At 44.5% G+C, this 25,741-nt stretch overlaps 1 protein-coding gene across 2 annotated transcripts in view; it reads left to right on the top strand.

The window, feature by feature from the left end:
* The window catches only part of NR5A1 (nuclear receptor subfamily 5 group A member 1), a 48,443-nt gene extending 25,957 nt beyond the window's left edge, over positions 1-22,486 (top strand). For both annotated transcript variants that reach the window (XM_072631884.1, XM_072631885.1), the window contains exons 6-7: positions 2,620-2,767; positions 19,488-22,486. In XM_072631884.1, coding sequence (XP_072487985.1) covers positions 2,620-2,767; positions 19,488-19,735 — 396 coding nt within the window. In that variant the 3' untranslated portion in view covers positions 19,736-22,486. The remainder of the gene's footprint in view (positions 1-2,619; positions 2,768-19,487) is intronic.
* The last annotated feature ends 3,255 nt before the right edge of the window (positions 22,487-25,741 follow it).

Here is a 25,741-nt window from a genome sequence, read left to right as displayed (position 1 = left end):
ATTCACCAGGTACAATGATTCACAAACAACAGCAAACGGCGGCTCCGGGCTCTTTGTGCCTGGAGGGCCCTTCAGAAACTGGCAGTGTCAGCTCTGGCTGCAGCCACTGACGCTTTGGCTCCTGCCTGCCTCCAAGCCCTGGGCTGTGGCAGGGAAGCTGAGGGGCGGCAGAAGAAGGAATCAAGGGAGAGAAGACGTCAGAACCGCAGAGCTGTCATTTACCCCTGGGCCAATCACTGCCTTGCTCTGGGCCTCAGTTTCCCCATCTCCAAAATGAAAGGATTGGATTAGATCTGTGATTCTCAAACTTTGTGGCCTCAGAATCTCTTTACACTTTTAAAATTATGAGCACTGCCCCCCAAAGGGCTTTGTTTATGTGGGATATATCTATTAACATTTATTGTATTAGAAATGAAGACAGATATTAGTAGTATTATAATAAATGTAGTTTTGAACTTATAGACCCCCTGAAGGGTCTCAGAGACTCCCCCGGGGGAACCAAATCACACATTGAGAATGACTGGATTGGATGATCCCCATCCAGCTTTCAAATTTTGCCTCGTGTCTGACTTCACCCTGGGAAGATTAAATTTAGACAGTTCTGGGTTAGGGGCTGTTCATAGGATTTCTCCTTGCTTCTTCTCCCCTCCCATATTTCTCTGGATTCAGGAAGATTCTCTGTCCTAGAGACCAGGGTTCTAGTCCCAGCTCCATCACTGACTTGATATGTGACCTAAAAGGAGTCGTTTCACATCTCTAGGTCTTCAGTCTTCCCTATAATATGATGTGATGGAAGTAGCTTGGACAATTTAGGATGTTCTGGGATGGTGACCTCAGATTCTGTGGAAGATCCTGGGAAAGAGATTAGCTGAAAAAAGAAAAGGTGGGATTGAGGGAGAGAAGATGTCAAGGAATCTCCACTTCTTTGTCTCCCTATCTCATCCTAATATGTTCCCAGAGATGGGAGGCATTACCCTGGACCCTAGGGGCAAGGAGTTCAGAACCTCAGAACGACAAGGTTCCCTGCTAGGAGAAAGGAGATGGAGCAGGGACCTGTCTTGGACCCTGTAGAACTGGAGAGACCAAAATAACTTTTTATGGTGGAAGCAATACTGTATTATTGAGTCACAGAACCTGGAAATTCGGCCAGGTCTGCCATTAACTCAATGTGTGACCTTGGGCAAGTCAGTTCCCCAACTTAGGAGCTCAGTTTACATCCGTAAATTGAGGATGTGTTGCTAAATGGTTTCTAGGAGTCTTCTCATGTTAACATTTTCTATTCAGTTCTAACATTCTGCGTCCTAAGAGCTCTTTCCTAATATTTTATATTCTAATGACCCGAACAATCTATGTTCTTTCTATGACCTCACATTTTACATTCTAAGCTCCCTTCTAGCTCAAATATTCTGCATTCTTTTAGAAACAGATTTTCATTGAGATCTTTTTTCTCACATCATTTTCATTTCTGAATATCCCTCCCTTCCTCTACTCTATGAGCCTTCCCTTGTAACAAAGAAGAAGAAAGGGGGGGGAAAAGCAGTTCAGTCAAATCAACCCACACGTACAGTCTGACAGCCCACACCCAGAGTCAACTCATCTCTGCAAAGAATGGGGAGATACATTTTCTCCTCTTTTCTTCCAGGACAAGCTTGAATGTTATAGTTACATGGCATTCTGTTTTGTTTTGTTTTGATCAAACATTCTCTATTCTAAGGGCCCTTCCATCTCTAATGTTCTCAGGTCCTTCTGAGCCCTAACATTCTATTTTTTCACATTCTATGTTTCAGCTCAGACACTATGTTTTAAGGTCTTTTCCAGGTTTAGCATTTGTTGTTCTAGGGTCCCCTTCAGATTTTTTTTGGGAGAAAGTCTGGATCTCTGATTCCATTGGTGAAGAGAATTCTGGATAAGGAGACTCCCTTTTACTAATTCAGAAAAGCAGCTGCTCTGTAACTTAGAACCTTAAAGAGTTGCTTAAAGGTGGGACTCACTGGTGCCCTGAGTCATACAATTAGTATGTGTCAAGAGGGGAAACCCAACCCAGATCTCTCTGAGTCCAAGGCCAAGCTTCTATCCATTATGCAGTGCTGCCTCTTACCCCTCTCTCTTAGACTCAGTACCTAGAAAACTTCTGAGTGATTTCAAATGAAATCAATCAATGGATAAACCTGAGGTACAAACTTTCTCTCTCTCTGCCCTCCCAGCCCAGATCTGGGCAGGCTATGTCTGTGCCCTATCCAGGAACCGTAGTTTCTAGAGGGGGTTGTGTGTTTGTTCATGGTGGGGTGTGGAATGGGGATGACTGGAATTTTTAAGTAATTGCAAGGAAAAGAGAATTAGATCCTCTTGAATAGGAGTGGTGGTGTCTGTTGTAAATATACGTCTTCAGATCACAGATTCAGAACCAGATGAGACCCTGGAAAGGTTCTAGCCCGGATGTCTTCATTTTGTAGATGAGACCCAAAGGAAGCACTGATGCTCAGTTCTCATGGCCAGGTCTCAGACTCCAAATGCAGAGTCCTTTGTATTATATCATATCATTCACTCCCTCCCTCTGATTTGGGTAAGAGGCCCCTGTGGTTTCCTTCTGATCTTGAAACCTGCTTCCTCTTTCTCCAGGTAGACTTATCAACAGTGGCAGCCCAGGCAGGATCTCTTCTCCACAGCCTAGTGCTGCGGGCCCAGGACCTTGTACAACAGCTGCACTCTCTACAGGTTGACAGGCAGGAATTTGTCTGCTTGAAGTTCCTCATCCTCTTCAGCCTTGGTGAGTGTGCAGCTGGGTGGGAGGGTGGGTGTGGATGGGACCAGGGTACTGAGTGGAGATCGGTGAGGTGGGGTCCTGGAACAAGCAATAAGTCTGAAGTCAGAAGACCTAGGTTCCAACTGGAGTTCAATGTCACCATGGATGAGTTATAAACTTCTCTGGGCCTCAGTTTCCTCCTCTGTAAAATGAGGGGACTGGACTCAATCTCTAAGATCTCTTCTACCTCTGACTAAGATTTCTTCCAGCATGAACATTCTGATTTTTGTTCAAACATTCTATATCCTGAAATTCCTTCTAGTGCTAAGATTCTCTTATCTAAAGGGCCTTCCAACTCTAATATTTCATGTTTCTATGCTATTGAACAGCTGTTTCCTTCCTCTGTCTCCCCCCGCCCCACGCAGGGGTCATTGTTCACTGGAAACCTCAGCCATTTGGTTTCTTCTGGAGGAGTCAGACAGGCATCTATCACTCACTGTCAATCAACCCTTCACAATGAGGTCTAGTTGTTTACCTTATATCCACAGCAATTTAGCAAGGATACACAGATGGTCTCAGCATCAGGCCACACTAAAGACATCTCTCTCACCTGCTCCACCCTCCCCCTCCAAATGACAGGGGGCGGATCTGATTCTTCCAATCATAAGCCTTGGCTGGGGGCCCAATATGTCTTTGCCATATTCCAAAATCCAGTGCACTGACATAATTGCAAGATATCAATGATTCTGGAGGGAGTTTGGAGATTTTGCAATGAATGTCAAGATTAGAGTTGGGCTGGGACATTCATTCATTTGTCTGTCCATTCAACAAATGTTTATTAAGTAACATTTTGTAGAACCCAACACCCAAGGCAAGGAAAGATGCAAAATCTAGAGACATGATTCCTGCCTTCATGAAGTTTACCACTGAGCAGGAGAATAAGATAAAAAACACAGACATTTCGAGTGTACAACATTATATGACAAATACATTGAAATGTTATAACAGGGTTCTATGAAAGGTTATCACCAAATTGAGGATGGGGTCTGCAGCAGAGAAGGCTTCTGGGAGGAGTTAGTGCTGAATTGGCTTTCTAAGGCTGGGTAGAAGAAGCGGGGGAGGACCAAGGCAGAGGAAACCCATTGGGTCAGGCATGCACAGACACATGAAGCATGGGAGTATTGGGGAGCGGACCTGTCCAGATTAGGAGGGACGAGAAGACTGGGGGTAGGCACTCAGGGCAATAGATTTTCTTTTCTTAAATTGATAAATTCTGTCTTAACACAGCTGACACACATAAACAGACACACCAACAAACCACAAAGCGAGCTCCCTGAAAAGCAAAACACACAAAGGGTGTTCATGACTGATAGTAGCAACTGTCCTCTTTTGTCATTTGCGATTTGTTTTTAAAAAAGGGAATGCCGTGTGCTTTAAATTTTCCAGCCCAGGCGGCAACAACTTCACCCATTGTGTTCAGCTCGAGTTCTGCAGCCACCTCACATTGTCTTCATTTACATAGCTCTGGTCACATGTGAATGTTTTTTTCCCCTCAGCTTTGCTCACTTCCCTTTGTATTCATTCCAGTCTCTGAATATTTTATATGTGCCTTTCCCAGCTCCCCATTCCATCCCTCTTTTTTGGAGACCTGTCCTTAATATTTTCTTTGGTATAGAGAATATTCAGTGAGGAAACTCTTACTACCAACACAGGTGAACACCTGCTTAATTTAGAGAATTTCATCTGTCTAGGACAGGTAGGAGGTATAGTGTTTAGACTGTGGGATTTGGAATCTGGAAGACCTAAGTTCAAAGCCAGCCCCAGACACTTACCAGTTCTATTACCCTGGGCAAATCACATAAACTCTCAGACTCTGTTTCCTCATCTATAAAATGAAGGGAATAATAGTATTTGCCTCACAAGGTTGTTGTAAAGCCCTTTGCAAACTTTAAAACAGTATAAAATGCTGTGATTTTATTTTTTATTAGTGCCTAAGGTCACATCCAGTACATGTTAGATGCAGGACTCCAAGCCAGCTCTTCTTGACCACAAGGTTTAGTGATGGGCTACTATTTATTATTGCCTTAATTTCATTACATCAGCATATCTCAATTTACTCAGCCATTCTCCAGTTGCTGAGCATATACTTTATCACCTTTTTTCTATTCAAAATAATACCACTAAAATATTGTTTGTAAAGACCAGTTTTTTTCTTCTGTTTGTAACCAGTTTAGGGGTGATGGTGTATGTGTGTGATTATGGGTACATATAATTGAGAATGATTAGAAGGGGTATTGTTATGTGAGATCATTTATAATTGGGAATGATCTGGGGAGTATATAATTGGGGGTGATTTGGATGTACTTATAATTGGGTAGTGATGAGGGGATGAATGAAGGGGAGTAAAGTATGTGTGTAGGGGGATAATTGTGTCCGATCTGTAATTGTGGGCAAGGGGTCTGAATAGATGACTTAGAGAAGCCAGAGATTGTTTTCTAAGAGGAACAGTGAGTTAGGTGCTCCCCAAAGACTTGCTTCTTATTCTGACAAACTACTGAGTAGTGAGCAGGAGTGAAGGTGCTAAGGGTGGGTGGCTTATTGGGAATTGTGCTGAATTTGGAGTCATCAGAAGAACCCCTCAGTATTTTCATCCATAAGATGGGGGGGGGTAATACTACCTCTTCTACCTTTCTCATTGGGTTATTACCAGGATCAAATGAAATAATGTCAGTCAAGACCATTAGATCATAGATTTAGAGCCAGAAGGGAATTTATAGGTCATCCAGGCCATATTTCTCACTGTACAGATGAGGAAGTAGGTCAAGTATTCTGTGAATTATAGAAACAACAATAATGATATACATTTTTATAATATTTATTTTACAAAGTGCCATATAAACGTGAGAGTATAGCATAATGAAAAGAACATTGCATTTGTAATTTGAAGACCTGAACTGGAATCCCAGTGAAGCTATTTACTAGTTGTTTGTCCTTGGACCCTCTCTGGGCCTCAGTTTCCTCATCTATAAAAGGGGGATTTTGACTGGACTCCTTCTTATTCTAAATCATGCAATCCTAAATTATTACTATAATTGGCCCCATGGCTGGAATTTCCCTAAATTCCAGAAGTGAGCCATATAATTCCCAATCCGAGTTGAATCGCTAGAGAGGACTCAAGGATGGGGATGGGAGAGACTGCCCCCAGGGGAGAGGAGAAAGGGAGTGCCACCTACATAGATAATCTCCCTCTTCTTCCCAGTTCTGGAAAGAACTATGGAGCATAAGTACCTCAAGGAGGTCTATGGGCCAGCTTGGGGATATAAGCCTGCTCATCACCCTGGGTGCCCGCCCTCTTGGGCTCCTGGCCCAGGACCTCTGTGTTTCCTTGATTAGCTTCCTTCTGACCCAGACTAAATATCCCAGAATCAGAGAAGTGGCAAAGAAAGCTCCTCCTTGCCCCATCCCCCCACCTCAAATCCTTCCTCTGTCTCACCAATCCTTTTCTCACTTTCTCTGGGCTTATAGTTCTGTAACCTGCTTCCCTTCCCCCTCTACCTCCTCCTCAACATTTCTGCCCAGACTGATCTGATAACATCTGCTGGAGTCCCAGCCTCTTTCTTCCATCCTCCCACATTGCCCCATTTCTTACTCCTGTAACTAGCTCTCATTCCTATAACACTTTATAATTTATTATTAATAATTATTAATGGGATTGTCACTATTTCTATAGCACCTCAAGGCTAGGGAAAAAAACTGTTACCCTCACCACAGGTCTATGAGGTATTTAGAACAATGTTTATCCCCATTTCATGGATAAAGAATAGTAAAGTTACATGATTAAGGTCACATGATCTTGATCAGCTAGTAAATGGAGTTAACCACTGGATTTAATTTCCCACTATACTATAAATGGATCTGGCTCAGAGGGGACTTCAGAATTTGATCAATCTGCTTAATTTCCTTAAGGATTCAGGTATCCTTCTATGCCACATGCCCTTTTGCCCAAGTTGGGCAAATATTTCAAGTCTGATCAGTTTCAATCTTTGCCCCTAACGCACTCCTCCAAGATGGAACCTTAGAAAAAAGAATTTCAGAGCAGAAAGAGACCTTAGAACACGTTAAGTGAAAAGGGTCTTAAAACACAGATCTAAGAGGTAGTTGGAATGTTAGCCCATATCATTTTCATAGGATCATATCATTTACAGTTTGAAGGGGTCCTATAGGCTTCATAGGCTAGAAGAGGAAAGACCTTTAGGCTATAGGGAAGGGAAGGAATTAAGACCATAGGACTAAAAAGCTGAAAGGCATCTCAGAGTCTGTTTCTCTCCAACCAACTTATTTAACAAATGAGAAAACCCAGGGTGGTTGTCCAAGGCAATAAGCATCAAAGGTTGGATCTGAACCTGGGTCCTTTCATTCCAGAATCAGTAGCCTACATTTTGCTGCCTTCCCTCCCTTTCCTGATATCCCCAAAGTAGAATATCTATCTATCTATCCATCCTTCCATAATTTATCTGTTTATCTATCTATCATTTATCTATATTTACCTGTCTATGCAAGTATACATATATGTGCATATGTATGTATATATGTATACATACACACGTATATATACACATACATATACACACCCATGTATCTCCCATGAAATTCCCCTTGAGTTGGTGAGAAAGCCAGGAATAGAACCCAGATCTCCGGATTCCTAGCCCAAAACCTTTCTAGCATTCCACTCTGCTAACCCTTACCTCTCCCTGTTAACCCTTCCTCTCACTGATCAGAACTTAGCCAACTTGAGGCGGGTGTGTCTTCTGAACCCCTTCCCCGCAGGAAACCAGACTGGGCAGCCTGTGGGTGGGCAGCTTTGGAGGCGGGTCAGGGGCTGACCTAACTGTGGAGGATGAGCCTAGAGCCAGCAGAACACCTCGGGTTGTAATCACCTTTCCGTGCCTCCCCTTCCCCAACACCCCGCAACAGCACAATCGAAGCTTGCCTTCACGCACTGCACAAGGGACAGCCATTTGGTGTCTAAATAGATTTCTCTCCTGAACAGGTAAAGAGGCTTAATTAAAATTAGGACCCCTCTTCTCCAAATAGCAATATTTATGGAGACGGCCCAGGGTAGCTTTGTTCTACAGAAGGGCTTAATAGAAGCTTAATGGATTGACCTAACGTTCGATTTCCTGACTCCCATTGAGGGAGCTCGCGGCAGCAGGCGGGGACCGGGCGGCTTTTCAGAGCGCACATTCCCTTAAGCGTTTGCAATTTATCAACAGCTTCTCGCCAACAAAAGGCGTCTTGAATAGCGGGCCCACTTGAGGGTACACACATCATCCCAGAGGCTGGAGATGTGTGAGGGGGGCCATTGTGCCCGACAGCCTTTGCAACTGTTTCCCTGTCTCCCTCTGGAGTGAGTCAATGTTATTTGGACAACATTCTTTATTCCTCGGAGGAATGAAAGGATTATTCAAATATTCAATTAAACAGTAAAAAAAAAAAAAAGGGGTTTTTTTTTTCTTTTCCCCTGAGCACCTCAGGCGAGTTCATCCAGCAGAACTGCCTATTGTCAGCGGCTGCTCGAAGGGGGGGCCTGGGTTTGACATCTATCAATATAACTTCTTTCTCTGCTTCTGACACCCACTGTCACCCTACACAGATAAAGAGCGGTCCCCAAAAGCAGGAGGGGATTGTGGCAGATGCTCAGCTTCCCCACCCGCCTAGGTATTGCGGGGGTGGGGGGTGGGGGGGGTGGGGGGGAGGTGTGAAAGGAGAGAGAGGAAGAAGAAATTAATTGGAAGGGGGTGTGATTCTGATCTTTTGACCCTTTTGAGCCTTAAAAAGCAGTGACTTCCCTCACCTAGGTTTTGGGGCTGCCGAAGATGGCATTTCTGGGAAAGTGGGGCAAGTGGCAGAGGATTGTATTCAACAGCCAGGAGACCAGAGTGAAGCATCTCAGCTTATTACTAACAGGCATGGCCATAGACAAGTCACTTTCCTGCTCCATGCCTCAGTTTCCTCATTTGTAAATGTGAGGTTTGGATTTAATGGTCTCTAAGGTCCCTTCCAGCTCTAAATCTATGATCCTACTGTTAAGTTAATTTACATCTCTGGGCCTCAGTTTCTTCCACTGTAAAATGAAGATAATGCACTTCCTACCTTAAAGGGTTGTGAGGGAAGCGGAGATTATTATTAACATGGTCCTGCCAGGGAAAGGCGTGAATGGTGCCCACCTCTTGCCTTTGTGGGCAGACCATTTGATCTATGAGTCTGTGGACCAAAAGCATGGTATTAGGATGCTATTTCACCTAGAATAAAGAATAAAGGGATAGGTGGAGGATGTGCTCTATGTCTCTTCAAGTACTGCAAGGGCTGATCTGTGGAAAAGGGGGCAGATTTGTTCTCTTGACCCCCAGAGAGGGCAGAACTAAGACCACTGAGTAGACGTTACATAAGTCAGAGGTTCAGGCTGAGGCTGCACAAACAACCCTTGGTAGAATTGTTGAGAAGGGGATTCATGCTTCGGGGAAGGCTTAGGCTACACAGCCTCTGAGGGCCTCTGGGGCACCAAGATTCTCTGTTCTGACTGCTCTAAGGTCCCTTCTGTCTCTGGTGTTCTATATTCGATTTTCTAGCATTCTTTGGTTTAGCTCAGACATTGTGTGGTTTCTCTCACAGGCTAACTTTTTATTATTACTATGTTGACTTCCATCGATAAGTATACATATTATATAAATAAGAACTAACATAAGAAAAACAAAAACAGACTATTACCAAACAAAAAGAGTAAGTGTAAATGATTGTACATGTAACTATAAGCTTGTTTTTTACAGATTTTTTTTAAAGCCAAAATAAGTTTCACAAGGTGGTAACAAAATTGCCATTTGTTTCCATGACCTTTTCTTATTCCTGTGTATTTATCTGGCTTTTTGGGCAGCTATTGTCTTTACTTTTGGAAGTCATTGTATGTTCTTCCAGCTGTAACCTTCCAGTTTCTCATACCCTATCCAGTTGTAATATTCTATAATTTTATATTCTATGGTCACTCTCAGCTTCAATATTCTATATTATAAGGTCCCTTTTAGCTCTAACACTGTGTCCTAAGATTACTTCAAGCTCTGATGATCAAAGACTCTGACTTGATGCTCTATTTCAGGGGTTCAGGAGTGGAGTTGAAGTGGCCATAGAAGCTCTGCCCTGCCCAACTTTGTAATGCCTCTCTTTATTCTCAGCTAGGCTGATCATCCCATATCTTCCTGCTCTAAAACCTGACCATGAATGAAGGAGCCCCACGTGGGAAGGCTTGGCGTGGCTCATTTCCCCTGCCCTCTGCCCGGCAGGGTGTTTGTTACCTGTCTCACTTAGCTGTGGTGGGCCTAAGTAGTCCCCACCTGTGCTCTCCCCTAACTGGACGCAGAATAGGAAAGGATTTGCTCTCAGGCCTCTTCCTGACCCTGGGATGATGGATGACCCCAGGGGAATGGACACTCAGCTCTGAATGCTCTACCAGCTCATATCTCCTTTTGTGTATGTTATTGGTGGGGGGATGGAGAAGATAAATGAGTCCTACTGCCTCATAACATAGTAGAAAGAGCATTGATTCTGAAGTCCTAGGACCTGAGTTCCAGTTCTGCTCCTGATATTTACTACCTGTATAAGCTTGGACCAATCACTTTACCTCCTTGTGCCTCAGTTTCCCCCTCCTTCCTTGAAGGACTTGGGGAATTGGATTCTATGGCCTTTGGGTCCTTTCCAGCTCAGATATATGATACAGTGGTCCCTCTTGGGCCATCAACTGGAGGTTGTGAAGGAGGGAAAGGCTTCCTTCTCCTGACTTCAGGAGTTGGTCTTCCCCAACTGGGGAATGTAAACAATTAGCATGTTTGCACTTGAGAGCTGGAAGAGACCCCAGAGCCCATCTGAGAGGGCACAGCTTCCACTCATTGTAAGTAGGAGGACTCTAGTCCTAGAGAGAGGAACTTGGTCTAAGCTCTTAGGGTTAGGGAGTGCTAGCGAGTGAACCACAGTTCCCGACTCCTACAGCCCAAACTGCCTCTTCCCAATCCTGCTTTCACCTCCCAGCTTTGTTCTCCTGCTTGCTTCCCACTTTTTTCAGGGAGCAGTAAATTTCCTCCAAATCCTCTAGGTCAGGCTGGTTTCAATGAGCCCTGGGGGAGGCACCCCAACTCTAATACACCTTCTATCCCTGGGCACCTCTAAAGGCCAACAGCTTTCTCTATGTGACCTTGGAAGAAAGGAGGAAAACAAACATTTATTAAGCAACGTTTATGTGTCAGGCGTGTGGCTCAATGCTTTACAAACATTACCTTATTTGATCCTCACAGCAACCCTGGGAGGCAGGCGCTATCATCCCCATTTTACAGTTGAGGAAGTTGAGGCAGACAAAGGTTGAGTTACTTGTGCTGGGTCACACAGCTAATGAGTATCCGAGGCTAGATTTGAACTCGTCTTCTTGAATTCAGGCCCTGTGGTCTCTCTGCTGTGATACCTAGCTACCTTAGGCCAATCTTTCCCACTCTCTGGACTTCAGACAGGTACTTGGGACATGGAGAAGATGAAGCTGAAGTTAAAGGGCCTGGGTTCGAATATGGCCTCTGCTGCTGACTTGTTGTGTGACCTTGAGCAAGCCATGTCCCCAAGCCTTTGATATTTCCTATGTAAAGTGAGAGAGTGGACTTATGGGTGGCAGCAGGGCAGAAAAAAAAAAAAGCCAGGCTTTTTCAAACTGAGATTTGAATCCTGGCTCTGATATAAACCTGCTGTATGACCAGGTTTCTTCTTTTGTCAAAGAGTTGTGAGCAAAGTTCCCTGAAAATTTTCAAGCATTACAGAAATGTATGTGATTATCATACTGGCAGTATTCAATTAAGAGTGAGAAGGGACTTTGGAGATCATTTAACTCCAACTTCTCATTTGGAAAATGAGGAAACTAAGGTCCAGGGAGGGGAAGGAACTTGTCCAAAGCTATACAGGTTGTAAGTAGCAGAGTCAAGAACATTGTTAATTAACATTTCTGTAATACTCAATTATTCATATAATTCTATGATATTTATATTAAATTGCTGTAATAATTTGTATACTGTAAAATTGCATGTTACACCAATACTTCAAAGCTTGATGCATGATCAGTGTGGGCATGCTTTCCACCATCTCAGATTTCGACCCCTCTGTAATTTGGCAGGTGTTCCAAGAATTTCTGGTGCTGTGAAATTTGTTATGCTGGTGCCCAACTTTGTAATGACCCTTTTCCTTCTTAGCGAGGCTGGTCATCCCAAAGCAGACATATGGCCTGTCTCTGATTGTCAGTTGGGATCTTTCCAGTTTTGTAGAACCTACCAACCAACTGATCTAGAATCAATTCAGCTCCTCCAAGGTGCCAGGCCTCCCAGGATTGTGAGGATCAAATAAGGTCATATTTGTAAAGCACTTAACCCCATGCCTGGCCCATAGTAGTTGCTTAATAAACGTTTGTTTTCTTCCTTTCTTCCAAGGCCACACAGTCAGAGAAGGCTGTTGACCCGTAGAAGGGTCAGAGTTAGCAGATCTGTTTGAGTCGAGGTGCCTCCCCAGAGGGGCATCCCCCCCCAGGGCTCATAGCAGCATCAGCCTGACCTAGAGGATCTTGAGGAAATTTATTATTCCCTGAGGCAATCAGGAGCAATAAAGCCCTGGGAGTGAAAGGATGAGGGTGGATGGAGGCAAATTAAACAGTTACTGCCCAGGAGGAGCTTACATTCCATCATAGAAGACAAAATGTGTGTGTGTGTGTGTATGTGTGTGTGTGTGTGTGTGTGTGTGTGTGTGTGTGTGTGTGTGTGTGTGTGTGTGTACAGAAACAAAAATTCAAGCTAATAGAGAGGAGACACTAGTTCCTAGGGGAATCGGAACAATGTAGGAAGTGGGGTTTGAACTGAGCTTTGGAGGAAACTAGGGATTTTAAGGATGAGAGCTGAAGAAGGAATACATTCCAGGCATGGAAATGGAAAATGAGTACTGTGTATGAGGAACAGTAAGGCAAGGTGGGCTGGATTGTAGAGTATACGAAGGAGATACAGTTGTATGTACTAATTTTGGAAAGGAAGATTGAAGCCTAAACAGATAAGTTTATATTTGATCCTCATAGGGAGTAATTTGGAGTTTAATAAATAGGGGAGTGACCTGTATTTTAGGGAAATCACTTCGGCAGCTGTGTGTAAAATGAATTGGAACAGGCAGACCAATTGGGAGGCCGTTGCAACAGTGTAGGTATGGGATGGCTTTGAGACTGAATTAGGGTAGTGGCTGTGGGAGTACAAAGTAGAGGATGGGTGTGGGAGGTGCCCTCTCAGAGCTTCTACTCTGATGGTAGAGCCTTCCAAAGCCCAGGTCACCTCCACACTACAGTGAGGCTGTTGAGGAGGGCTATGGAGGATGAGGTCCTGTCAGGTTTAAATACCCTCCTCCCCTGAAATCACACCTTCGTGCTAAGTCTAGAATGGATAATGGGAAGAGAAAGAAGAGAGAAGGAGAAGGAAAAGAGGAAGATGAGAAAGAGAAGGAGGAGGGAGAAGAGGAGAGCCCTCAGTCAGTAGAACATCACATTTCTGATCTAAAAGTTCATCTCACTTTTTCCTTGAGGCACTATGTTAAAGAAGAAAGAGACTTTGATATGTTTGGACTAGTGATTTCATTAGTATAGACAGAAGTTCCCTACATTAATGGGGTAAGGTAATGATTTCTACCAGTGCAGACATGTAGCTGCTTTAAAATAATAATCTTATAGAGTTAACTGGGGACATTCAGGGGTTAAGTGACTTGTCCAAGGTCACACAGCAAATATCTGGCCTTCAACATATCCCACATCCCTGACTCTGAGGTCAGTTATCTGTCCAACTAACCAAGCCTCAGCTTGGTTAAATCAGTAAAATCTCCATTTTACTACCTTACTACAGAGAGAATTGTGCTTCAGAGACAGAGTGATTTGTCTTTTTAAGTAGCAAGTGAGCTGAAACTTGAACCCACGTCTTATGACCCTAACTTGAGTCCATAGTGCCAGGTTACCTGGGAAGAAGGGTGACATTTGGTTTTTGGAAATACAGAAGAAGCACTGGAAATTTCCCTTGAGCTGCTTAGGAGTTTTATTTTGGTTGAGAAGGTAAATTGAGCTTCACTAAGCCCACCTAATATGAGGATATTGGGGTGGACCTGGGGAGAGCTGGAAGCAATTGGTCCTGTATCTGAGATGGGGGTCTAATGGGAAGGCTCATTGGACTTATAGTCAAAAGGTCTGGGTTCAAGTCCTGACTCTCCATTTACTAGCTACATGACCACTAGCAAATCCTTTCGTATCTTTGAACCTGGGTTGTTAAAGAGAAAGATGTCTTGCTCTTGGGAAATATAAAAGTACCATTACTACTAACTTGCTGAATTATACATATACATTCCTCCACTGATATCCACCCTCAATGCCTCATGGTGACCCAGAGATGACTGGGTTCTCAAAGTGTTCTCTGCCAGCAGAAGATGAGCTTGGGCAGGTTCTAGCAGGCCAAGAAGGCTTCAAGTCTACACTGGCAATGGGTTGGGTACCTATTGACTGAGGATCAGCCTTGGCAATGGCAGGGGCTTGACAGGTGAGGGGTTATCTTAGCCACTTGCTCTCATGAAGTTGCACTACTAAAGCCCTGCAGGAGGGAGCCCATGGATTGATGAGAAGCATATCATCATCACTCTAGGGTTGGAAGGGATCTCAGAGGCCACTGAGAGTCCAATGCCATATTTTACAGAGAGGAAACTGAAGTTCAGTGATATTAAATGACTGGCCAAAGGTCGTGCAGGTAGTAAGTAGCAGAACCAGGATATAAACTCAAGTTCTGTGACTCCAGTTCAAGCTACAAGTTCATTATTACCTCCTTCAGCTTCTCATTTTTCTGACTGGGAAACATTAGCATGCAGGGGAATTGACTTGCCCAAGGTCATGCAGTAAGTAGAAGAACTTAGACCTTCAGGCTTATTCTGACTGAATATATACACACACATACACACACACACATATTATATGTATTACTATTAACTTATATATATTAATAGCAAATTATATATTAGTGAATTATATATATTAATAATGTTTATTCTCATTTATGGAGAGTTCTGAAACCCACAAATCTCATTCCTTACACTTAGCTTTTCGTTCAGACTTTTTCAATTGTGTCTGACTCTTCATGACCCCATTTGGGTTTTTTTGGGGGGGCAGAGATATTGGAGTACTTAGCCATTTCCTTCTTCAGCTCATTTTGCAAATGAGGAAACTGAGGCAAGCAGGGTGAAATGACTTGCACAGGGTCACACAGCTAGTAAATATCTGAGGCCAGAGTTGAACTCAGGAAAATGAGTCTTCCTGACTTCAGGCCCAGCACTCAATCCACTGCACCCCCTAATTGTCCTTATGCTTAATCTAGGTTACACGTGACTAATGTGGCAATGTTTAATGTGATTGTACATGTATGGCCTTTATCAGAATGCATGTTATTTTGGGGAGAGAAGGGAAAGAGGGGAGAAAATTTAAAACTCAAGATCTTATAGAAGTGAATTTTGAAAACTAAAAAAAAAAATAAACATTTTTAAAAAATCTAGGCTACATTGTTAGTGTTGGAACAGCAATTCAGACCTAGATCCCTTGACTCAAATTCCATTGTTTTACGGAGAGAAAAACTGAAGACTCAGGAGGTTATGTGCCCAATTCTATTTTTATTTTTAAAATTTTATTACTAAATTTTAAATAAGATTAATAGTTATTTAATTGTATAGTTTAATTTTAACTTGTTAACACAAAATCATAAGCAAATTCTGAGGGTGGGAGGGGGCCCCAGTACCAGCATTAATGCTATGAGAGCTTCTGTTTTTGCTTAGGTGGTGTTGGGCCCTAGGGGTAAGCTAGAGGCTGTGTGTGTGTGTGTGTGTGTGTGTGTGTGTGTGTGTGTGTGTGTGTGTGTGTGTGTGTGTGTGTGTGTGTGTGTGTGTACATGGGGAGGGGGTTGATATAGGGATCAGCATCCATGGGCACCTTAGCCTCTGGTTGCTCCAGCTCAAATTTCCCTAAAAGCTGTTGTGATCAACAAGGGCCTTAGGCAGGCGCTGTGGGAGGGCAGGAGGATCAGGGTTTCCATGATCATTGAGCTCTCTGGGCCTCTTCAGCGCACCTGAGTGTTAGGAGGATTAGAGTTAGGGCTTTTCGTGAGGGGCACAGACCAGGCCCATTCCACCTGAGAGGCTCAGGCTCCACACCCTCTCCCTTCCTGGCTTCCCCTAGCCCTCAGCTCCACCAGGAGGGATGTAAACATGTGGGCAGAGAGGAACACACACGGGTCATAGGCTCTAGAACTGGAAAGATCTTTAGGACATAGGATTTTAGCACTGGAAGGACTCCTAGAATGCTAGCTATGGGTCATCTAGTTCAACGTCTTCCTTTTTTCCTCCAGGTGAGGGGACTAAAGCCCAGAGCAGGCAAATGACTTGCCAAAACTCACACATGCAGTAAGCATGTGGCTGGAATTTAAGTCCAGTTCGTCTGACTATGCATTCATTGCTTGTTCCAGGTCATCATGCTACCTGGTGGTAGTACACTGGGTAGGTAACAGGGATTCAAATCTAGCCTCAGATACTTATTAGCCGTATGACCCCAGGCAAGTCATTTAACTGCTGTTTGCCTCAGTTTTCTCAACTGTAAATTGGGTAACAATAGTACTTGAAGGGTTATTGGTAGAATCAAATGAGATGGTATTTGTAAAAAGAGCTTAGCACACAGTAGGATTTATATAAATTCTTATTCTTTTTCTACTCGTTCTTCAAAAGACATTTTAAAAATGTCTGCTATGTGCAAGGGGTCTATATTCGGTTCTGAAAATATTTAAATAAGAAATAATATGGTCTTTGAGACAGAAGTTTACAGCCTATTAAGAAGGATGCAACATGTGCACAAGTAAGGATGATATGAGGTAAAGCATGATGAATGGATGCAAAAGCATTTATTCATCTCTTCCTATGTGCAAAGCATCGTGATGACACTTTGAAGAGGATTCAGCTGCAGGTCAGGTGGAAAGGCCCCACGTGGAGTCCTTAGGGTGCTGGAGCAAAGCAGATGGTAACACTTCCTCTTAACTGTCATTTCCACTAATAAAATCATATCTGCTTATGATTTCTGCTGATGGTGCCAAGGTCTTTGGTGGTGAAGACTTTTTTTTCTTATGAATCTTCAGTAGCCAAGGAGGCAAGGCTGCCCAGACCTGCAAAGGCAGTGCCCTTCAGGGGCACTTGGTCAGTAGTTGAGCGGGAGAGCATGGTGGGACTTTTCTCCACAGAACTTGCTCCCCTCCGTGATGGCTGTGCGGGTCAGGCTGGAGGCAGGGCTGATAAGCTGAGCTTTTCCCAAGCTCTTGGTTCAGGGTCCTGGGCTATCTCCAAGATGGGAAGGGAACAAAGGAGCAACCCAGACAAAGTGCTCTGGTAAAATCTGTGGTGAGAGAGAGATTCTTTCAGCTGGGGCAGGGAGAGGGGGGCAAGTAGAAGAGGGCTGATCAGAGTGGCTTCCTGAAGTAGCTAACACCTTCACTGGGCCCATCAGGAAAAAGTTTTCAACAGGTAGAGCTGGGATCTTTTGCTCAGAGAATGAACGACTTAGGGCAACCAGAGTCACTGTGTGCAAGAAATCAAAGGCTATACACGGACTTGAGGTAGAAAAAAGAGAGCCGAGGTTATGTGACTGGGAGGCAGAACTTAGCTTATCTTAAAGAAAAACTTCCTACAATGAGAGCTTTCCAAAAGTGAAATGGGCTGCCTGAGGCCATGGTTAAGAATCTTTCTCACTGGAGCTCCTTACCGAAAACTGAATGCCTGCCGGTCAGGGATAGTAACACATGTTCTTCTCACCCTTTTAAAGATGTATGAAGTGTGTTTCCCCACCACAACCCTGAGAGAGATGGAGGGCAGATCCCCAAAGAGGAAGCCAAGGAAGTGAGAGGAGAAGTGACCAGTCCAAGCAGGCAGGGCCTGGACCCAAACCCAGCCCTTTAGACTCTGAATCTCCTTCCATTTCCCCTATACCACATTAATACTAGGGGTCCTGGGAATCCTCTCCATGGCAGTTTGTACAGGAATGTATATCTCTCCAATTGTGAACTCCCAGACCTCAGATGCTGACGTATCTTGTCTGTACAATCCATAGAGCAAGCAGGCGCCTTATCAGAACATTATGATAATAGCCATGGGGGCGGGGATGATGGCCATGGAAATGGGATGATCATGGAGATGCTGGGAATGGGGCTAACGGTGACTTTAAAGAGATGCTCGAGCTAGTGGTGATGGGGATACAGACACTAGGAAGGGAAATAGCGGGGGAAAAAGGAAGCAGTTGATACCTGAGGGTAATAATGGTAACTAGTATTGCTGCTGCTGTCCCCTCCAATTCCATGCTTCATAGAATGCTGCATCCATTTTCCTGATGCACAGACTTGAACGTGATGAGCCATAGCTTTCTGTTCTCTATAGAATAAAGCCTACATTCCTTAGCTGGGTATTCAAGGTACTCCAGGATTTTTCCAACTTTAGCAAATACAACTTCATCCCATGTATTTTATGCTTCACCAGCTGAGGCCACATTGTCCCTCATAAACACTCCCATGTTCTCCTGAATTTGTACCTGTATTCTCTCTGTCCCCCATGCCTGGTATTCCATCCTTCTCCATCTATAGTTGTTGAAATCCTACTGATCCCCAAAGGTCCAGCTTAAATATTACCTTCTCCATGAAACTTTCCCTAATCTGACTAGTTAAAAGTCATCTTTCACTAAGGCATCTAGGTGCTGAAATGGACAGTGCTTGGCCTGGAATGGAGAAGACTGGTGTTCAAAATCAGCCACAGACACTTACTATCTGTGTGACTCTGGGCAAGTCAATGAACCTCCGTTTGCCTCAGTTTCCTCATCTGTGAAATGATGATAGTAATAGCACCTACCTCCCAGGGTTGTTGTGGAGGTTGAATGAGATAATAATTGTCAAGGACTTGACTCAGAGTAAGTTCTACATAAATGTTATCCAAAATTATAATTGTCTTTCCCTCCTTTGATCTTGCAAAACATTTTTTCTGTTTTTTTTGTTAGATGGGGAAGGAATTTAGACATCACATGGTCCATTTTAATCATTTTATAAGGATAGGGGCAAGACCTGTGATTTCAGTCATATAAGTTGCTTCATGGTGAGGGAAGTCCTTCTGCTCAGAATCTTAGAAAGCTGACTGGGGCATTGAGAGGTTATATAACTTACCCAGGGGGACACAGCCTGTGTGTGTGTGTGTGTGTGTGTGTGTGTGTGTGTGTGTGTGTGTGTGAGGAGCCTTGAACTCAGGTTTTCCCGACTTTGGGGATGGTTCTGTATTATACCACATTTAAAGAGGAGAAAACTGAGGCAGAGAAAAGGAAAGATAAGAGATTTATTCAAGACCAAGTAGCGGAGCAAGGGTTTGAACCCAAGTCTTCTGGCTCCAGATTTATTGGTTGTTGTTTTTTCCATTGTCCTGTGCTGACTAATAGTGGGGATGGAGAAGAGAAGGATGGTACCTGGGCTAAGCTGACAGTCAGTGCCAGTGGTGAAGATAGGGATGGGGGTAAGGGTGGCCAAGCAGTAAGGATGAGGCCATTGATGAGCTGAAAGAGACAGGGACAAGAGGCGATGCTGATGACGTACCCGTCTCTCTGCAGATGTGAAGTTCCTGGAGAATCACGGTCTGGCCAAGGATGCTCAAGAGAAGGCCAACTCAGCCCTGCTGGAGTACACCATGTGCCATTACCCTCACTGTGGCGACAAGTTCCGGCAGCTGCTCCTGCGCCTGGCTGAGGTGCGCTCTCTCAGCATGCAGGCCGAGGAGTACCTGTACCACAAGCACCTGGGTGGGGAGGTGCCCTGCAACAACCTGCTTATTGAGATGCTGCATGCCAAGCGGACTTGAGCCTCTGGCCTGGCCCTGCCCAGTCCCAGGGACTCTCCGAAGAGCTGGGATCTAGGCCATGGGGTAGGGGAGGGGTGGCCTTGGCCATATCTGGAGATGATTTATTTTATTATCACAAGCCTGGTGGGTCTTATTTCTCAGAACTGCTCCACTCCTGCCCTCCCAGGGACATATTCCCTGGCCAGTGTTTGGGAAAGTGGGGAGGCAGAGGATGGATCTGACCCCCTGATGTGTGTGTGTATGTGTATGTATGCGTGTATGAGCACATGTGCCCATGTGTGCCTGCAACTCCCGGGCCCCTGTTAAGCCAGAGTTTTTTCTGACCTGGCTGATGTCCTGGGAGATCAAATCTTGGCTTTGCTACTTGCTACCTGTGTGATTTTGGGCAAGTCATTTCCCTCCCTAGGCCTCAGTTTCCTTCTCTGTAAAACAAAGCAGTTGGAATAGATGATCTCTAAGACCCCTTCCAGCTCTACATTCTAGGATTCTCTGGTAGTTACCTAGGAGAGGTCAGTGCCATAGAAAGAGCTCTGACTTGGAAGTCAGGAGACCTGAGTTCTAGTCCTGGCCCTAAAGCTAACTCACTGTGTGGCCTTGGGCAAGTCAATTCCTTCTCTGTGCCTCAGTTTCCACCTCTGTAAAATGAAGAGGAGATGTTGGGTGAGATGATCAATAAGGTCCTCTCTAGCCCTACCATTTTCTTCTTCTTTGGAGCTGCTTAGTCGATGACTGGGTGACTAAGCTGACTGACAACTGCCAACCACTGACCCTGGGCCCTCAGGGGAGAGGTGGTGTTATCTCTGTACTCCATCCTGATCTTTGTGCCAAGAGGCTGGAGCACAGGACTGGGTCAGAGAGGATGGGGTGCAACTTCACAAGGGGCCCTTTTTCTTAGTCTCACCCTCCCCATGGGACAGGCACGGACTCCATAACACATACCCCCAGACATAGGGAGAAGATGGGAGAGAGGAAAAGAGGAGGCAAAGCATCTCCCCACTGAAAGGACAGGGAGGAAGTCCATGGCACCAGTTCATCGTGCATTTGTCCAATTTCTTCATGAACCCTTAAAAGAGCATAGAATGAGTAGAGGTAGGGTGGGGATCAGCCCCTATTTCATAGATCTTGTTATTGTAGCAATAAAAGAGTGGGTCACACTGGGCAGAGGCTCATGGAGGACAGAGGGAACTTGGAAACTGGCTGTCATGGAAGCTCCCCACCTTTCCTAGAGAAAAAAATTGGATTCAATTCACATGCCATCCTCTCATTTGGCAAATCCAGGCTGGTGTTATTTGCAAGGCTGTAGAAAAGGTCCACTCTGTCCACCCATCTCTATAGTTCTTTGAGAGGGAGATGGAGCTCTCTATAGGAGGGATTTGGGAACAATCCTAGGATTTGAGATGAGGAAGGGGAAAGGGTTTAGGGTTGGCACCCATTGCTAGCTCCTCCAATGCTGTTACATCCCCATCACCAACACCTTCATTCTTCCCTAGCCTCATTATGGGCCATTGTTCCAAAGTTCTCTTAATTACAGGGATTTAAAGTTCCTCTATCCAGAGTTTCTCCTGTCCTCAGAAGACAGATCTAGGAGCAATGGGTAGAAATTGCAGAATGACAGATTTAAGGTCTACCTAAGAAATGACATCCTTACTGCTAGAGCTGTCCAGATACTGAATGGATTCCCTACCACTGGAGGACTTCACAAAGTCTGAATGACCAGCTTACTGGGGATATTGTAGGGAGGAGTCATATTCAGGAATGGGTGTGTGTGGGGGGGTGTCCTCTGGCCAGATGACCTTGGGGCTCAGAGATTCCATGATTCAGAATGATTAGGGTCTCTTGCCCAATCTCACTTCCTCAAGGGAACTCTATTCGTTTAGGAGTGGTTCAGATCCCAGGCGGGTTCTCAGGATGGCTGTGTGTATATATGTATGTAGGGGTGAAGTGAAAGAAATCCTGAGCCCATGAAGCCTCTGCTAATGTGGAGATACACTGGCGCACTGAGGAAGGCAGCCTCTTCTCTCTCTCTTTTGTGGGTGCCCAGGAAGGAAACAGATTGTGAGGGAGCTCTGTGTGTAGCCTGTACCTGTTCACCTTTGTTGAGTTGGGGGAGACAAAACTTCTTTTGAGGTGAGGGGTTGGGGAATGGGGATTTTGGCCTCTACCAATCATAATGCTTTGGCATTCGAAATGGGTTGCTCATTTGCCTAGTACTGGTCCATCTGCCCTTCCTCTTTTGGGATCTTTTCTTTCCCAAACACAGGACCCATCCCAAAACCTTCCTCACTTCTTCTCTATTGTGCTCTCAGTGACTCAGAATTTTTGTAGATCAGTCCTCCACTCCAGTTCCCTGGCATGCCTGCCCCCCTCCTCTCATCTGCCTAACTCACCAGGGTTCAACTGGTAATCTTGATGGGGTATGGGGCAAGAGACTCACCCTCAGAACAAGACAGTGCATGAATAGATGAACCAGGGACCTTTCCCCCAAGAGCCTTCCTTATTGCCATTTGCCCAAACCTGGTGAACCTTGGCTCCAGAGCATGGGTGTTTTCCCCTTCCCATCTGTCAGTCTCTGTCTGTGATTTAATTCCCACTTTGAACTGGGCAGCCCATTGAAGAGCTGGTGACCAGCGTATGGGAGACACACACTGTGTCCTCTTTCTGGAAAACAAGAAGTGCCCTTAAGTGTCTCCCCCTCCCCCAATGGGAAGGTCTCTACCCTTCTGCCCTCCTTCAATAAATTTTGCAATTGTTTTCGAAGTGTTTTTACTTTTGTCTTTTGAAGCGTAAAGTACCAATTCCAACTCTCCTTAGTTGAGGCTCTGAGGGAAGGTGGAGGGTGGTAGATGAGGCTGAGGGTAAACACTCAGCATAGACAGACATGTAGATCACCAGATCTGGATAGTCTATTCCCAGTTATCTACCAAGGGTGTGTGTGTGTGTGTGTGTGTGTGTGTGTGTGTGTGTGTGTGTGTGTGTGTGTGTGTGTGTGTATGTGTTTGTGTGTGTACATGTGCAAGTGTTTATGTTTGTGTCTGTTTGAGTGAGCATTTGCATGTGTGTGTGGATTAAGGGTAGGGAAGAATGAGTCAAAAGAAATGAGGGACAGCAGGATCAGTGGTTTTCAAAAAGTGGATAGGAAGTACTCTCTGAAAGCACTGTAGTGATACACATAGTGGACCTTACATGGCTCAGTGGATAATATTCAAAGTTGAAGTCAGAAAGATTCATCTTTCTGAGTTTAAACCTGGCCTCAGACACTTACTAGCTGTGGGACCCTGGGCAAGTCACTTAATTCTATTTGCCTCAGTTTCCTCATCTGTAAACTGAGCTGGAGAAGGAAATGGCAAAACACTCGGGTATCTTTGTCAAGAAAACTTCAAATGGGGTCACCAAGAGCCAGACATGATTGAAAATGACTGAACATGAACAGTATACACAGTGCCTTAGAATCAGACGACCTGGATTTCAATCTTCCTTGGGCACTATCTAAGTGACCTCTTCTTTGAAGATCAGGTTCCTTGCCCATGAAGAGAGGGTTTATGCTCCATGATTTCTGTGATTTTTTCCAATTGTGGCATTTTATCATCTAACAGTCTTGTGAATTTTTAGGAGTAACATATTTTATACTGGCAGCTCTAAGACTATGTTTTAACATTCTATGTTCCAAGCTCCCTTCCAGTCTAACATTCTGCGTTCTAAGTTCCCTCTCAGCTCTAACATCCTATGAATCTATGTAGCAGGAGTCTTGGCCTGTCCCCTGCTTCTTAAAGTAAGAGTTCCATGTCCCAAAGTAATTCAGTTGCTGGCAAGACAAAGAAGGCAGATTGGCATTGTCATGATTGGAGGGGATAGGAATAGGAGTGAGTAGAGCCATGTGTGTGGTCACATGCATGAGTTGAGCTCAGTCAAGTTGGGGACAGATGAGATTAGAAGGGAGAAAGGGTAGAAGGTCCTAGACACAGGCACACACTAGTTGGACTCACAGAATTAGGAGGTGAGCAGGGTGGTTAGTGAGAATATCTGGGAACCTCTGACATAATTCCCCATCATTTCTGCCCTGTGGGCAGGAGTCCTCCTTGCCTACATCCAATCCTTCTAATTCCCTGTTTTATGTTAGATGGAATGGGACTCTTCACTTGCTCCCTCAAACTTTTTACATGATTTCAGATTCAGGATGAATCTAATCCAGTAGGGTTGTGTGTTATTGTAAGGTTAATGGGATATAAGATCTTCCCCACCCATTAGTAAACCTCACATGGAGCCCTGGTGCAAAGCCAGTTAGGCTCTGGGCCACAGGGATCCCCACACCTTCCCAATTAGGTGCTGATTTCCAAGTTTCTAGGATTGGAAACAGTATGTATTGTGTGTGTTCATTCTTTGTTGACATTAGAGAAATGATGACATGACTTGCATTTGACTTTGTTTTGAGTGAGGCAGGGATGTGCAGGTCACCAGCCTCACTTCTCCTCCAGAGCCATCTGAATCCAGTGACCAGATATTCATTAGGATGACTGGAGATATTGCTTAGAGGAAAAAGAGTGAGTGGAAAGAGAAGCAGGCAGAGAGAGATACAGGCAGAGGGAAGAACTTGTCTAGTGGAACTTTCTTGCAATGTAGGTGCTCCCTGGATTGGTGATGAGTACCCTACTAAATCTTGCCTTCTGGCATAGCAATGTTCCAAATAGATATTTTGTTTTTGTCTTGGAAGAGAAGAGTTTGTTGTATTTTGTGAACAAACTCTAGGAATCTGTATATTCATAGCAGCTGCTATGGGTATCACATTGGCATTACAGTCATCTATCTCCATGGATATGGAGACATTACAAGTGAAACTGGGGAGGGGAGTTTAGCAGGTGAAATGTCCTCTGACTAAACCCTCCTACCCCCAATATACTCACATTCCAAATGAAACTTTGCTGATTCCTAAATATGGGGAGCCTAAGCCAAGTGCCTCTTTTGACCTGATGTTAAACCCCCACTTCCACCCTTTTGATGAAAAAGGAAGGAATAGTGAGTACTAAGAAAGGGAAGCTTCTGTTCCACCACTGACTCTTCTACTGTTGGGCAAAGTGCTTCATGAATGTAGGATCTCATTCATGTGGGTCCATCCCTTTCATGGAAGCAGGTCAGTACTCTTTCTTGACTTAGCAAATGGTATTCATCAATACATCAGCCAGCATCTCCTCTGGGGAGTCTGTGACCCCAAGAAGCTTACATCCTACTAGAAAATACATACAGGATATCTATAAAAGAAATAGTGAGTCAGTGGGGGCTGGCAACTGGAGGAATCATGAGAGGTTGGAAGGAGGCATCAAAGTAGGCTGAACTTTGAAGAGAACTAGGAGTTCCAAGGGTTGGAGGGTAGAAGAGAGAGTATTCCAGGTAAGGGGGACAATTCATACAAATGTGGAGAAGAGCAAGCAGGTCAAGTTAGCTTGACTGCAAAGTAAGTGAGGGGGGAGTTACTATGTAATTAGCATGGGAAGGTAGGCAGGAACTAAATTATAAAGGACTTTAAAAGCCAGAGGAGTTTGTATTTTATTCTAAGGGTAATGGGGATCCTCCAAAGTTTCTTGATACAGAGAAGTGACATGTTCAGATCTCGTCCTTGGAAATGTTGTGTGGAGGCTAGACTGGAGGGAGACCAAGAGGAGGCTATTGCAGTAGCATCAATTAGAGGTGCTGAAGGCCTGGATGAAGGTGGTCTTAGTATGTGTCGAGAAAGGGGGATGGATCCTAGAGATGTTGAGGACATGGAATTAGTAAGACCTGATAAGTTATTGGACTTGAGGGGGTGGTAGTGAGAAAGGAAAGGGTCAAAGATGATTCCCAAGGTTAGAATTTGGGTCACTGGAAGAATAGTGCCACCTCCTGTAGAAATGAAAAAGTTAGGAAGAGTTTCAGTGGCCAAAAATTCATGTCTAACTTCTGTTCCTCCACTGATAGACACTCAGCCTCCAAGTCATTGAAGCTCCAACCATCGCTTTCTAGAAGAGTTGTCTAGAC

The sequence above is a fragment of the Notamacropus eugenii genome, chromosome 1, assembly GCF_028372415.1.
Source record: "Notamacropus eugenii isolate mMacEug1 chromosome 1, mMacEug1.pri_v2, whole genome shotgun sequence".
Taxonomy (NCBI): domain Eukaryota; kingdom Metazoa; phylum Chordata; class Mammalia; order Diprotodontia; family Macropodidae; genus Notamacropus; species Notamacropus eugenii.
Note: the sequence above shows the minus strand (reverse complement) of the source record. Positions and strands in the feature narration are given on the sequence as shown.